Source organism: Dermacentor andersoni, chromosome 1 (genome assembly GCF_023375885.2).
Source record: "Dermacentor andersoni chromosome 1, qqDerAnde1_hic_scaffold, whole genome shotgun sequence".
Lineage (NCBI taxonomy): Eukaryota > Metazoa > Arthropoda > Arachnida > Ixodida > Ixodidae > Dermacentor > Dermacentor andersoni.
The window spans coordinates 16,342,588-16,358,986 of record NC_092814.1 but is presented as its reverse complement, the minus strand read 5'-3'; the positions used below and the strand labels follow the sequence as shown (position 1 = coordinate 16,358,986).

General features: G+C 46.8%; 1 protein-coding gene across 7 annotated transcripts in view; it reads left to right on the top strand.

The window, feature by feature from the left end:
* Positions 1–16,399, top strand: part of LOC126545898 (uncharacterized) — a 363,767-nt gene that overhangs the window by 183,445 nt on the left and 163,923 nt on the right. The window contains exon 11 of one of the 7 annotated variants that reach the window (XM_055061216.2): positions 4,783–5,139. The exons of 5 other annotated variants lie outside the window; for them this stretch is intronic. In XM_055061216.2, coding sequence (XP_054917191.1) covers positions 4,783–4,900 — 118 coding nt within the window. In that variant the 3' untranslated portion in view covers positions 4,901–5,139. Of the gene's footprint in view, positions 1–1,650; positions 2,754–4,782; positions 5,140–16,399 lie in introns of those variants that run through there. One more of the 7 variants, XM_050193839.3, reaches the window with a different exon arrangement.

Below are 16,399 nucleotides of genomic sequence, written 5' to 3'. Positions count from 1 at the left end.
GAGCCACGTAGCGGTGGCGCACTCCGGAATAATTTTGACCCCGTGGAATTCTTTAATGCGCACCGAAACTACGTACACGAGCGTTTTTGTATTTCCGCCCTTCTAAATGGCGCTGCCGTGGTCGGGATCGAACCCACGACTTCGAGCAACGCCATAGCCGCAAAGCTACTGCTGCGGGCATACAAATGTTGATTTGACATGCGGCCGCTTCCATGGTGTTGCCTAGATAGTACGGTGCTTTAGTGCGGCTTTGCGTCTGCACGCCCTTCGTGAGTTGTCTGGTTGTCAAATTTGCGTGGTGTTTATTTTTGCGAAATAGCAATCACTTCCGGACCGTACCTTCAAATTAACTTTATCCAATTCGTCCGTAACTGCTGTCGTGTCTAGTAGTATCACTTTCTTGCCTGCTTAAAGGGACTGACAACTTGCCAGAACGTTTTGTGAGACGCTGATGGAAATGAAATGACCATGCGTTATAGTGTTAGAATTGAGCACGCTGTTCACGATTAAAGTAGGAATTATGTTTTTCAATTGCCTAACAAAGTCTCAAAAACCACTAAGTGGCGGCGCCTGGGGGTAAAATAATGCTACTTCGGATGTAGTCTAGGAGACTACTGTACGTAAGTAGGCTGTTATTAGGTATAACATAATTATCGCTTGAAATTGCAGTTTCTATAATATTATACACTTGCGCTTTATTCTATGCTCCGGAAATCAAAAGTACACGCATCGCTATGGTAACGCGCTGAACTGCGTATTACGTTTAAAGCGTCGTTTCGTTTTCGAACTGATTGCTTTTGTTTCGACCGGTTAAATACCAAAACAGTTGGACAGGAAACCACGAAAACACGTGACTATTGTCGCAAGAATACTCTAGCACTTGGGAAAACATCAATCACAGGAACATCGGCTCGATAAACAAAATAATACTTTCTCACAGTTACGGCCGCACTTGTCGTCTGCTTCCCACCAGTGATGGCGTATAATCACTATCGCGCTCTCCCATCACCGTTTTCAGCATGCTTCCAGTGAACAACTACATCCTCAGTGAAGATGGAAAAATTCTGAGAGAGGTTCCACAGCGTTTTCCGCGGTACCACTTCGTGATTAACCACTCCACTGCATGAAAGAACAAGTAGGTTGTCAGTCCCTTTGAGGCCACTGGCAGCGCGTCGGCTGACGACGCTCGCCCCTCGGACCATTTTGTCCCTCCTAGTGCGGCCTGTTGTAAACGGAGCCTAAAACAATAGGTTAGTGGTGACTTTTTTAGATACAAAAAACGCGTTTGATGAACGACGCCTGCCGCAACAGTTTTTCTTACCTTTGAAGAAACAGTAGTGCACGCGTTCGGTGCCCGCGCCTCCTTCTTTCTGCACTATCGCTACGCCAACGCCTGCACGAGCATGCCGTATCGTATCGAAAGCTGTACCAAAAGCTGCCGTACGAGCTTATTTCTGGTGGCTCATTGCGCAGCCAACTATGTGAAAAATAGTTGCGCAAGGTATCATTGAAAAATTTTTATTGCAGTTATATTTATGTTTGTTGGTGTAAAAGAAGCGCGAAAAAGTGGATTCTGAAGCAAAAAATTATTGAAACACCTGTAGTGCTCAGAAAAACATCTACAACAGCTCAAATTTACCAAATTTGTAGGTTGTCTCCCCCAGATTCTTGTTCCTGTCTGACCTTGCCCACGGAGCACCAACACTGCATCGGGAGGCCTTCACATTCAGTGGCTGGTGAATTGTCAGAAAAGTTTTCACTGTGTAATGGCCACGTTCTAGTGGAACTGTTTCCAGCGTGTTATGTCTTTCTCGACATTTACGAAATCACAGAACGGCAGACACTACAAACTTGGGAATTGGAGGGTTTTAATGATTGTCCTTGCTGGCCATTCGCCAACTTGTACTTCGCCAACTGGAATTAATAAAATTTTGGGGGCCGGCTCATTTGTATAATACAAAACATATGAACAGGCTACTCTCACAGTTTACAAACTTCAAGCCACCACACAAAAAAAAGAAAAAAAAAAGCATACCAGTTTATTCATTGTTTTTAGTCTAGTATGGCGCTATGATTGAGAAAACATTCGTTGGTTCTAGGGGCACGTAATAATTGGTGTGCCGTATTATTTTATTGCACGTCACTGGACACTGTAGCCAATTATTTTTAAACCTCAGAAAGAAATTTACAGCACAATGCAAACTGTCAGGCACAAGGCGTTTTCTCGCCCTTTCTTAATTCAAGCTTTAAATAAAATTGGCACACTATAGCAATATTGCACAAAAGCTACTGCACTGAAAGAACATACAAGTGCACGCTTAAAAAACGCTATTTAATACTACAATAATAATAATCAATCAATCAAATATATATTATAGTGCCCAGGAACAGCTAGAAAGCCTCGTACTGGTGTTTTTAAAAAGTAATGTTCGAGACAAAATGTACAGAAAAGACAAATGCGGTATACAAAACAATGCGAGGTAGAGAAAGAAATAGGGAAGCCGAAAACGAGGAAGTGTAAAGGGGAGTTATTGTTACACAATAATCATCTACATGATATACAAAGAAAGAACAGTCACTTGAGCATGTACCAACGAGGGTGAAGGCGAAAGCCTGTGCACTCGAGAGATAAATTACTTTACAATCTCATTCCAATACGTTGTTACTTGTTATTGCTCATTTTCTCCCACAAAAGGTCGTGGGCTCGGTTGCCCTAATTAAAGCTACCTTAATTAAGTGTACCTCAATCAACTTCGCCCTAATTAACCGCAAAGGTCGTGGGTTCGAGTGTCCTAATTAACTCTATCTTAATTAACTGTGTCTTCTTGGCATGATCATTGATATCGATGTTAGATCGATCTGGAAGAAGTGATGTAGAAAAAGACGACGACGAACGCGCGAGCAGTGGCACGAGCGCTCCGTTGTTCTGCACCGCACAACGCAACCTTGGAAGATCGAAGGCTTTCGCCTGGAATATGAACTCTGAAATATATCAATACAGGTAAAATACTTAGTCAATACAGTCAAGTCCTACATCAAACAATATTTAATGCAACAAGGTCAGGCAGAGAATGAGGAATGTTGCCTGACATACTCTTGCGGCACGAAAAATTGCACATGATGAAAAAGCTTTGAGCATTGCATAATGTCGTGGACTACCTTATAGAGGAACAAAAGCTTTGATTTATTAAGTCGTGATTTTAGCGGTGTGAGCTTATGTGTATTTAGGAGGGCTGGACTATGGCTGCCAGAACTGCAAATGTGGTGCTTGAAGGTAGACTTGAAATTATTCTGAAATAATCAGGATTAGATTTGCACGTTCTACGCCAAACTATAGAGGTATACACTAGCAGTGGAAGGCACACAAGCGCCCGTGGTTTCGTCGTCTTTCTTGTGTGTGTTGTTCTTTGGCGCAAAATCTTTTCAGTGTGCACAGAGCAGAATAGCATTTCAGAAAGGCAACAGGCGAGTGGAAGTTTGCAATATACCACAAATAATTCCACAAGCATGAAGGACAAGTTGTTGTGCATATTTAGTGTGCGAAGAGAAGCTTAGCATTTCGTTCAAGTACACACCAAGACCTTTCTCCCATTTCACCAACGAGACCACCCGTGTACTCATATTTAGGGGCACGTTAAAGAACTTTGGATGGCCCAAATTATTCCGGAGTCTTCGAATACGGCGTGCCTCATGATAAGATCGTGCTTTTGGCACATAAAACCCCATAAATTTTTGTAATAAGATCGTATGCGTCCGATGGCCTACCGCTTGTTCGAAGCAGGGTCAGTGCTTGGGAACATAGTGGCAACCACATGCCATATATGGGTCGCAAACTCCAAACGCTGGCGCTGTTTACGGCTGCTGCTGCTTTTCTTGGGAGCAGATAAGTGGACAACGCACCGCGACGCGAGAACAACCTAGCGCGTGCGTAGCAAGTTAAACTCGCCTTCACCTTTGAAAACGGAAAGAAACGAATCGGAGCACAAACATGGAAATTTTGGTGCGCCCAGTGCGAAAAAAGGTGCTCTGTTTTGTGCACACATCTAATTCTTCGTTTCGATGCGTGTACTTCTCGCACATTGCTGCCTCGCGGCCTCTTGCCAATGTCGGACACTCGGCCTGTGCACCGGAGGCCCGCCCCACCGTTTCTTGCGGGAGTCAGCGCCGTCTGAGGCCCATCACGTTCAGCCTGCAAGGATGACTCCCGCAATGCGATAGATCGCATGCATGCAAACCGGGTAAGATGCCACTGATCCAGCGACAATGCAAATCAACAGAGCTCGCATAACGGGGCAAAGTACACACGGGCCATGCCTCGGTCAAAAATGTGACGAATACGTGTCGCTTATCATCACTCACAACGGTCTGTTTACTTCGGCCGAAGTATACCTGTAGCCTAAATGCGCTAACATTGGATGGGGAGCCTCTCACAACTCGCCCAAAGTGCGGAAAGACGTGCCTTGCCGGAAACGACCGAAGCGGAACAAGCATTCAGGCAAAAATGTCATCAGAAATACAGGCAGAGCAGCTGAGCAGCCATGGAGGCCTCCATCCGAGCAGCTAGCAACTGTCGGCCGAGCGCACACCGAATAAAAGCTACCGGGAACCATGTCTCGGCAAATCTCCAATTGGCTTCGTGATCTCGACGGAAGAGATGATGTGTTGGGCTACCACTGTGGCTTCACGGAGCGTTCGCTTGCCAATGCTAGCTGCGTGGCGTAATGCTCCCTCCTATCTTTTTTCCTTCCTTCATGGCTTCACACGCACGCGGCGTACGAGCAGCGAAGTGTTGCACTCACAGCTGCCGACAAGCTCCGGTCATTTCCCTGGCAGAATCTGGACCACCCACCATGCAGTCCGGACCTCGCACCTAGGGATTTCCATGTTTTCGGTCCGCTGAAGAAGTTCCTGGCAGGACAGCGATTCACGTGCAACGATGAAGCCAAGGCAGCAGTCTGGTGGTGGTTTCACAGTCAGCAGGACGAATACTGCCGCAGGGACATGTCAAGTTTAGTGCTGCGATGGGACAGATCTCTGAACTTGTGTGGAGACTTTGTGGAATAGTAGTGTAAGGTACGTAGAATATCACGTATATTTGTCATTGCATGTACGTACCTTATTTTGGCTAATAAAAATAGTTGCAAAGACTTTCTGAGTCGCCTTCGTACATGGTGTTTTTCCGTATAACTTCATATTATACTTCTAGAAGCATTTAGGAGTAGCTTATTGTTTCTGCAGCAGTTTGAGAGCGACAAAGTGTCTTTTTAGAGCTCTATGCAGTCTTGAAAACTCAGAGTCTTGCATAGCTATAACTCATTAACATACAGAAGAAATGAGCAGTGTTGAATTGCTGACAAAAAAGGCTAAATTAGACAGCAGTCGTCTTGGTTTAAAAAGAATAACATTGTTTGTACAAACGAGCACCTCTGCATGGAACTTAAGGTTATGCTCAGTAAAGCATGGCAAGCAAGGCGTGAAAGGGAATCGAAATATGTGTGGGTATCGCAGGGCAAAATTTATATGAGGAAGGCAGACAGGACCCCCCTTTTACATGTAACGCCTGATGAAGTAGTCTAGCCTAATGACAGCCTAACTATATTATTTCTAGAGAACGATGGCCATGCATTCTAGTGCATCTGAATTGAACTCGTATGTAAGCGACCATCATGTGCAGCTCCTTAATATTAATATGCAATCAGCCCGCTCGAACGAAGAAAGCTTTGTTTTATTTCTTGATAGGTTCAATTTCTTATTCACCGTTATTATGATGACCGAAACTTGGTAACGTAGTGATACAGACGTGTTTCGTATTGGCGGATATAATGTTGTATGCCACAATATAAAATCAAAAATTGGTGGAGGTGTATGCATACATGTAAAGGCTGGATTTGTGTATGAATATGTTGAAGATTTGTTTCGGTGTACAGAGGACATTGAGGTATTAACCTTAAAGTATCAGAGCTATATGTTTGTAGTAATGTACAGGCCACCTGATGGCAAAATTGATTATTTTTTTCAATATTTAGAAAATCTATTTGCCGTTGTCAATGAGCTTAATTATATATCCGTTCTGGGAGGAGACCTTAACATAGATATGTTGAGCAATACACCTAAACAGACGAGATTTTCAAACTTCCTTGCTAGTTTTTTCTTAAGAAACGTAATCACTATCCCAACGCGTATTACTGATACCAGTTCTCCTCTACTACACTTGTTAATTACGAATAGTACAAACAGTACAGTACAGACAGGCGTCCTTGATGCCCCAATAAGCTATCATTTGCCCATATATTTAGTCCTTGACAACAAAACTAATAAAAGAAGTCAAACCCTTCCTGCCGCTCATTTTCAACAAATAAATCCATGAATATTATCTTCTTTTAGAGACGAAATCAGCACAATAAATTGGAGTAACGTTCTATCATGTTCCTCCTCTGATCTCACTTACGATGGTTTTATTGATACCCTATGTCACGCGTATTCAAGGAAATCACTTTACTTAGAAAGCGTTAAATAGTCCTAGGCGGGCGCGCAAACCTTGGATTTCTTCAGCAATACTTAATATTGTCACGAAAAGACAAATGAAGATGCACCCGGCGTCGGCGAGACAGACAGCTGTACAAGATGGCGTACACAAAACTCAAGCCAGCGTCCTCAGCCTCTACTACTTCTTCAGCGCCCACCTCTTGCCGAGCGCGCGTTCCAGTCACTTCTTTCTCAGCGCTGGCGCGTTACGCCTCGTGGCATTATTGCCGCGCCAAAAGAAAAGCATCGACCCCGATGCTTACTAAACTACCGATGCTTACTAAAAAAAAAGTGGAAGTGTGGAAGTCGTATAACATCGGGTCGGCGCCGCCTTAACGCGCGAAATACGGTTTGAGGCGAATAACATGCGCTATCTCCGAGTGGTGCTGTCGACGCCGAGGCGACGCGGCACCGTCGGCAATGACCTCATAGTTCACTTCAATAACGCGGCGTGTCACTTTGTAGGGTCCAAAGTATCTACTAAGCAGCTTCTCAGATAAGTCTTGGCGACGGATTGGAGTCCACACCCAGACTTGGTCACCTGGCTGGTACTCAACGTGCCGATGTCGAAGGTTGTAGCGTCGTGCGTCTGTACTCTGCTGCTTCGTGATGTGTATGCGCGCGAGTTGACGAGCTTTCTCTGCGTGTTGAGTAAGTTGCTCGGCGTCGAAAGTAAGTGATGCGTCGGTGTCGTGCGGGAGCATTGCGTCTAGCGTGGTCTGGACCTCGCGCTCGTAGACAAGACGGAACGGTGTGAATTGTGTTGTTTCCTGAATGTCGGTGTTGTACGCGAATGTAATGTACGGCAGGACTTGATCCCATGTTATATGCTGGACGTCTACATACATAGACAGCATGTCAGCAACAGTTTTGTTTAGCCGTTCCGTCAGTCCGTTGGTCTGCGGATGATAGGCAGTGGCCTTGCGATGCTGCGTGCAGCTCAACTCGAATATGTCCTCTATCAGTTGGGCTGTAAAGGCAGTTCCTCTGTCGGTGATGACGTATGATGGGGCACCATGTCTGAGGACTATCTGATCTATGAAGAACTGTGAAACTTCGTAGGCCGTGGCACGTTGTACAGCTTTCGTCTCGGCGTAGCGTGTTAGATAGTCTGTGGCGACTATAATCCACTTGTTTCCGCTGGCTGACAAGGGAAAGGGTCCCAGAAGATCCATGCCGATTTGATCAAACGGCGCGCTAGGTGGTGCGCTGGGTTGGAGTAACCCCCCGGGTTTGAAAGACGGCGATTTCCTGCGTTGAACCTCACGGCAGCTTTGCATGTAACGCTTCACCGTGGTAGAAAGTCTGGGCCAGTAGTACGTCTGGCGTACTCTTGCAAGAGTACGTGAAAATCCCAAGTGTCCAGACGTGGGTTCATCATGGCAGGCTAGGAGAATGTCATCACGGAGGGCGGCAGGTACGACCAATAGGTACTCTTTGTCGCTGGCACTCGAGTTTTTCTTGTAGAGGACACCCTTTCGGAGGCAGAAGGTCAAGAAACTGCGAGAAACGTGCCGTGGGATTGTAACGTCCTTGCCTTCTAGGTGACCGAGGAGAGGGCGTATTACGGCGTCCTCGTGCTGCCGTATGATCACGTCAGGTGCAGTGAGGGCCCCAAGGAATGCGCCGTCTTCGTCCATGTCCTTATCGCAAGTTTTGACGGGAGCGCGCGACAACGTGTCCGCACCTTCGTGTTTGCGGCCCGATTTGTAGACGATGGTAACATGGAACTCCTGCAGACGGAGACTCCATCGAGCAAGTCGCCCGGACGGGTCTTGTAAGTTGGCTAACCAACACAAGGAATGGTGGTCTGTCACCACCTTGAAAGGGCGACCGTAGAGATAAGGGTGAAATTTCATGATGGCCCACACAACCGCTAGACACTCTTTCTCGGAGGTGGAGTAGTTGATTTCGGCGCGTGAAAGGGTGCGACTGGCGTAAGCGATCACTAGCTCAACGCCTTCCTTGTTTTGAACGAGTACAGCGCCAAGACCGACGTTCCCTGCGTTGGTATGCACCTCGGTGTCAGCGTTCTCGTCAAAGTAAGCGAGGACGGGTGATTTCTGCAGGCGCTGCCGTAACTTGGTGAAAGCTGCGTCCTGCTCATCCGTGCAAACGAAGCGTGTGCCTTCTCGCGTGAGGCGTACAAGTGGTTCGGCGATCCGGGAGAAATTAGCGATGAAGCGACGATAGTACGCACACAGACCGAGAAAGCGGCGTACTGCTTTCTTGTCACGAGGAGTCGGAAAAGCAGCAACAGCAGATGTTTTGTCTGGGTCAGGCTGGACGCCGTCGGCGTTTACAACATGCCCCAGAAACTTCAGCTCTTCGTAACCGAAGTGACACTTTTCTGGCTTTAGTGTGAGATTAGCGGAGCGCCTCAAGTACCGCCTCTAAACGCTTCAGATGTTCTTCGAAGGCCGCCGAAAACACGACGACGTCATCTAAGTATACTAAACAACTCTGCCACTTCAGACCCGTCAGAACAGTGTCCATCATTCTCTGGAATGTGGCCGGTGTGGAACACAGACCTAGTGGAAGTACTTTAAATTCATACAGTCCATCCGGGGTAACAAAGGCAGTTTTTTCGCGATCTCATTCGTCAACTTCGATTTCCCAATATCCACTCTTCAAATCTATGGATGAAAAATACCTGGTTCGCCGTAGTCGATCTAACGAATCATCGATCCGCGGAAGCGGATAAACGTCTTTTTTTGTGACGTTATTCAACTTTCTATAGTCAACACAGAACCGAAGCGTTCCGTCTTTCTTTTTGACAAGGACCACCGGCGACGACCAAGGGCTTTGGGATGGTTGTATGACGTCATCGTCAAGCATTTCTTTCACTTGTGCATTAATCACGTTGCGCTCTTTCGCCGATACGCGATAAGGCAGTTGTCGTATGGGACGAGCATCGTCATACGTGATTATTCGGTGTCTCGTGATGGGCGTCTGGCGTACCTTAGAAGAAGATGCGAAGCACTCCTTGAACCGAAGTAGCAACTCGCGCAGCGCTTCTTGCTTTTCCTCCGAAAGGCCTGAATTGATGTCGATATTGCTGAGTGTCTGAGCTGGGTTGTCCTTTGTCATAGACGCAAAGCATTCAGCAACGTCCGCTATGGGCTCAGCAAAAGCGACAGTAGTACGACGAAACAGGTGCCGATGTTCCTGGCTGAAGTTCGTCATGAGGAGCGCAAAATGTCCACCTCGAAGCATAATGAGACTGCGGGCTGCACATACACCATGAGTCAGCATAAGGGAGGAATTGCCCTCTGCAACAGCTTCGCCGTCGCGCAGATCGTCGCATACGACCGCTACCAGGACACTTGCGCGTGGTGGTAAAGTTGCACTGTCGGCGTAAACCCGAAGCGCGTTACGTCGGCAGTTGTCGCGGATGTTCGCTGCTCTCTCTGTCGAAAAAGTCACTGTGCGCTCCCGGAGGTCTATAATGGCACCATACTCTCGCAGAAAGTCGACACCCAAGATGAGGTCCCGAGAATAATCGCGGAGTATAAGGCAGCTGGCTGGAAACGTACACCCACGAATTCCTACTCTGACCGTGCACATGCCCAACGGTGTTACGATATGTCCGCCAGCTGTACGAACTTGCGTTCCAGACCAAGGCGTGATAACTTTTCTGAGTTCCGTCGCTAGTTTTCCGCACAAGATTGAGTAGTCGGCACCCGTGTCCAATAACGCACTAACATGGCGGCCATCGAGCACAACAGCTATGTATAGCGAGAGTCTGTCGCTGAGTTCGGCTGCTGTCGTCATTTGATGGTTCTGAATAGACCGTGCTCGCGTCGATTGGAGGTCTTCTGAAGGGCGATTATCAGCGGCCTCGCCCCCGAAGGTCGCTGTTCTTAGTTTTCCCGGCGAGGGCTTGGCGATCGTCCTTGCGCTGCCATTGGAGGGCTTCTAGGAGCTGGGGAAGATCGCTTGGGGGACGGTGAGCGCGACTGCCGCCGCGGGAACAGTGGCATACCCTGCTGGTTCAGGTACTCTTCAATTGCCTTAGGCCTTTCGCCATACCTGGGCCTTGGTGGATCCGCGGCAAAACCTTGCAGTCCGAGGCGTCGGTATGGACAGTCACGGTATACGTGACCGGCTTCTCCACAGTGATAACACAGATGCCTTCTGTCTGCGGTACGCCAGACGTCAGATTCCCTTTCGAGCGGGCGCTGATCCTCCATACGTTGGATCGGTTGCACTGATGGGAGCGGCGGGACGTATGACGCAGCGTAAGGCGTGGCGGGGATGAAATGGGTCGGAGCGCGGACAGGGACTCGCCCCAATACTTCCGCATACGACAGCCGCTGCAACTGTGTTGTCACAGATGGCGCATTGCTGCTTGGAACGGGACCTTGGATCGCTTGCTGCACTTCACTTCTCACGAGGGCAGAAATGGAACCCAGCGTGGGCTGAGGTGGGCAGCTGAGCCGTTGAAGCTCATCACGCACCACCGAGCGGTTAACGTCTCGGAGAACGTCCACGTTCCCAAAGGCAACCGCGTCCGTCAGTGAAGCCGCATTCGCGTGCCTGTCATACGTAGCGGAGCGCTGGTCCGAAGGTGAAGTAGCGTTCATTTGCCTTTCATAGAAAGCTGAGCGCTGGTGTGCCTCTTTTCCATCGTGGTGGCTTCGGTTAAGAATTCAGCCACGGTCTTCGGCGGGCTTCGAACCAGGCCAACAAATAGATCTTCTTTAACTCCCCGCATTAGAAGCCGCAGCTTCTTTTCCTCTGACATGGTGGGGTCCACCCGACGAAAGAGGCGCGTCATATCCTCTACGTACGACGTCACGCTCTCATTCGGCAGATGAATGCGGGATTGGAGCGCCCGTTCGGCTCGGTCGCGGCGATCAGCATTGGTGTATGTCTCCAGCTAGGCACGGCGGAACTCGAGTCACGATTTGAGGAGCCCTTCTCGGTTCTCGTACTGAGTGCGAACACCGTCCTTCAAGCTGAAGTAGACGTTTCTCAACTTCGCCGCGTCGCTCCATTCGTTTATCTCGGCAACGCGCTCAAACTGGGCTAACCAGTTTTCTACACTCTCGAAGATATCCACGTGGAACACTTTCGGCACTCGGAGATTCTGCAGCAGGTACTGAGGTGCCGTTGTGGACGTACCTTGCATTATAGTCGATAGAGACGTCGATGTTCCTTCCATACTGGTCCGTGGGGGCGTCGATGTTGTTGCGGAGAGATGATCAAGCTCCGGAGGCAATCGTCGGATTCTCCTGCTGGCGCGGTGAACAGGGATGTCCACTAGTATAGGGCTGGTGCTCCTGCTACCTGGAGGGGTTGGTGGCATCGAATGAACCGTAGCCAGCACCTCCACCAGTTTTGTCACGAAAAGACAAATGAAGATGCACCTGGCGTCGGCGAGACAGACAGCTGTACAAGATGGCGTACACAAAACTCAAGCCGGCGTCCTCAGCCTCTACTAGTTCTTCTTCTTCAGCGCCCACCTCTTGCCGAGCGCGCGTTCCAGTCACTTCTTTCTCAGCGCTGGCGCGTTACACCTCGTGGCAATATGATAAAAGAAAAATATACGTTATATCAAGAGTTTCAGATAAAGCGAGGCCCGCATAAATTTAAAGGTTTTAAGGCATACGTTAACAAACTCACTAAAATACAAAAACAAGCTAAACATAATTATTACTTCATGATGTTTGATAGTGTCACTGATTCAAAACAAATGTGGAATGAATTAAATGTTATCATATCTACTAAACAAGTGAATAACGATATTTGTTAGCCGTCTATAAACAATGAATTATGTAAGGTTGCAGTGCTTGCAAACAAGTTCAATGAATATTTTACCTTATTGGCTGACAGTATTCATAATTGGGATTCACTGGAATATTTGCCTCCCGCTCTGACTGATTATTTGTTTGCGAATCCCAAGGACGCACAGGAGGTCTTCAGTGTTTTTCAAAATTTCAAAATGAGCAAAAGCGAGGACATAGATGGCTTAAAATTGGAATCTATAATATTTATCTTAGATCTCATATGTACCTGCTTAGTTCACATTTATAATTTCGCGTTTACCAAAGGAGTGTTTCCGCAGAGAATGAAAACCGCTAAAGTAACGGTTATATATAAGGGCGGAGACAAGGGCATTTTATGTAACTATAGACCGATATCAATTTTGCCGGCTTTTTCTAGAGAGTACGAAAACCTTATTTTCATTCGACTGTCTAAGTTTTTAAATAGACAACATTATAACGTCGTCACAGTTGGGCTTTCAGTCAGGCCTGTGTACCGAAAGTGCCTTGCTTTACCAAAATGAATTGATTCTAAGGAATATGAAAGCAAAAAAACTTACCCTAGAAATATTCCTAGATTTCTCCAAGGCATTTCACAAGATAAATCATGCTACAGTTTTAGAAAAACTCTAATGTTATGGAGTTCCTGGTGTCATAAATAGCTATTTATCAAATCAGCAACAGTGCGTATCAATTAACCGGGAGCTATCATCATCCATTAAAGTTAAGAATGGGGTACCCTAAGGCAGCATATTTGGACCCCTGGTATTTAATATTTTTTAATAATGATGTAGAAATTGACAGCTCTGTAGATTACGTAATCTACGCGGATAACACCAATCTATTCTTTTCTCGTGAAATGGTTGATGACCTCATCGTGTCTGCAAATGAAGCACTAAATAAAATATATGCATGGACTACAGCAAATTCACTACACAGTAATTGTTCTAAAACCAAGGCTGTACTGTTCCGTGCAAAATGCAAATTATACGAAACGTCTCTCAAGCTAACCCTTTAACCCTTAATAATAACCCTTAACAATAATACTGTCGGTGTTTTCTTTCACAAACAAATAGCATGGAATTACCATACTGAACACATTAGCCTACATTAGCATACAAGATGTAAACATGCTCGGCAAAGGGCGCTGCAGTAACCATAGGATGGTAAAAACTCGAATTAGCCTAGACTTGAGGAGGGAACGGAAGAAACTCGTACATAAGAAGCCGATCAATGAGTTAGCGGTAAGAGGCAATATAGAGGAATTCCGGATCAAGCTACAGAACAGGTATTCGGCTTTAACTCAGGAAGAGGACCTTAGTGTTGAAACAATGAACGACAATCTTATGGGCATCATTAAGGAGTGTGAAATAGAAGTCGGTGGTAACTCCGTTAGACAGGATACCAGTAAGCTATCGCAGGAGACGAAAGATCTCATCAAGAAACGCAAATGTATGAAAGCGTCCAACCCTACAGCTAGAATAGAACTGGCAGAATTTTCCAAGTTAATCAACAAGCGTAAGACAGCTGACATAAGGACATGGGTAGCTGACATGGGTAGAATTGAACGTGCTCTCAGGAATGGAGGAAGCCTGAAAGCAGTGAAGAAGAAACTAGGAATTGGCAAGAATCAGATGTATGCGTTAAGAGCCAAAGCTGGCAATATCCTTACTAATATGGATGAGATAGTTCAAGTGACTGAGGAGTTTTGTAGAGCTTAATACAGTACCAGTGGCACCCACGAAGATAATGGAAGAGAGAACAGTCTAGAGGAATTTGAAATCCCACAAGTAACGCCCGAAGAAGTAAACAAAGCCTTGGGAGCTATGCAAAAGTGGGGAGGATCAGGTAACAGCAGATTTGTTGAAGGATGGTGGGCAGATTGTTCTAGAAAAACTGGCCACCCTGTATACGCAATGCCTCATCACCTCGAGCGTACCGGAATCTTGGAAGAACGCTAACATAATCCTAATCCATAAGAAAGGGGACGCCAAAGACCTGAAAAATTATGGACCGATCAGCTTACTGTCTGTTGCCTACAAAGTATTTACTAAGGTAATCGCAAACGGAATCAGGGAAACCTTAGACTTCTGTCAACCAAAGGACCTGGCAGGATTCCGTAAAAACTACTCAACAATAGACCATATTCACACTATCAATCAGGTGACGGAGAAATCTGCGGAATATAACCAACCCTTATGTATAGCTTTCATTGATTACATGATTTCATTGATTGATTTCATGATTTCTCTCTGTCGTGGAGGCACCCTGTAAAACTTCGATCTTACGGGTTCAGGTCTATTTCATGCGTTATTAGCTCGGTTTTACCTGGCCGATCGCTGAATCTGTCGAGATAACCCCCTAACAGCCCTCTTAGCTCATCTAGCTGCTCGGGTCTAAGAGAGTGCGAGCTTACCGAATGTTTTACCACTTCCTCCAGGCTGATTTCAGAGTTGGAAGTCGCGTTACACTCATTAAACTCGGTACCAGTGTCATCCTGCTCCTTGATGGTTCAGTTAACGACTCCGCTCCGCTCTGCGTACGGCTTCATCAAATTGCAGTGGTATATCCTCACCTCCTTCCTGCGACCGGGCATTTTCAGAGGATAGTATGTGAAAGCTGGTGCAGCACTTTAACGGGCCAGTTCCGGTGAACTTCAAGCTTGTTCTTTCTTGAAGGTTTGAGGATCATTACCTGGCCTCCGGCGTTAAGCGTACGAAGCCTCGCATATTCTTCTCGTAATAGAATTTGGCGTTCTTTTGAGCTACTCCAATGTTCTTTTCGACTAGCTCTTGGGTTGCACTTAGCCGTTACAGCAGATTTAGCAAGTATTCTACCACTGTTGGACTCTCTCCTCTTTCCTTTCACATCTCTCTTAACATTCTCAGTGGAGAACGGAGTGTCCTCCCATATACTAGTTCTACTGGCCGGAACCCTGTAGCCTCATGAGTAACCGTTCGGAAAGCAAGCAAAGTGGCCGGAAAACAGTTCTCCCAGTCCTCCTTGTGTTCGTACCAGAGCGCCCGCAAAACTCGCTTAAGCACTGAATGCCACCTCTCTACACTCTTTGATTGAGGGTGATAGACGGAACTGTGTATCTACTTTACCCCGCACTTTTGCAAGAATGTGGAAGTCAGTGCGCTGGTGAATACTGAGCCTTGATCTGCCTGAATTTGGGATGAAAACCCAACTCGTGCTAATACTATCAAAAGCGCATCTACTACTTCGGTGGAGCTGAGCTCTTTCAGAGGGATTGCTTCTGGAAACTTTGTAGCCGGACACAGCGTGGTAAACTAGTACCTGTTACACAATTTCGTTTTTGGTAGAGGCCCTAACGTGTCTATCACAAGTCATCTGAAAGGCTCTGTTATTAAGGGCACTAATTTTAGTGGAGCTTTCCATGTTTCGCCTGGTTTACCTGAGCGCTGGCAGGCGTCGCATGATCATACAAAGTTTTCTACGTCTTTGAAACAGCCAGGCCAGTAGTATTCCATAAGCAATATTTCCTTTGATTTGTTTATGCCTAGGAGGCCGGACCACCCATTTCCATGACAGCGACTCAAAAGGTCCTCCCTGTACCCAGTAGGTACGACTAACTGATCTAGAATCCTGACTTCTCGGTCTCTGTAGTGCGGATACAACAATCCTCGTCTCTCATGTATCGTCACGTTACGCCTTGCAATGCCTTCTTTAGCTGTGTGATGTAATTTAGCTAAGCTGTCATCATTCTTTTGCTCGGCTGCCAGTGACTCTCTGTCCACACGTAAGAGCTGATCAAAGTTATTAGAGGCCGGTGATAGTAATGACCCTGTCTCGATTGCGAGTGCGTCAGCTGGCTCTTCCTGCAGGTGTGAACTTTGACACCCTAGTGATCCGCTCTTAATGAGCTGGTCAGCTGGCAGACTTTCCTCAACCGTTTTTTCGTCCCTCGACCCCAGCTCGGATTCGGTTACTGAAGTTACCTCTTTTGCTACTTTCCCTGGAACAGCTTGAGCATTTTCAGCCGAAAGCGACGCGATTTTACGAGCTTGGCCTCGCGTCAATGCCTGTACTACGCCCTCTCCCAGTTTAAGCCCTTTGTCACGTAGTAACTGATCCGAACGATT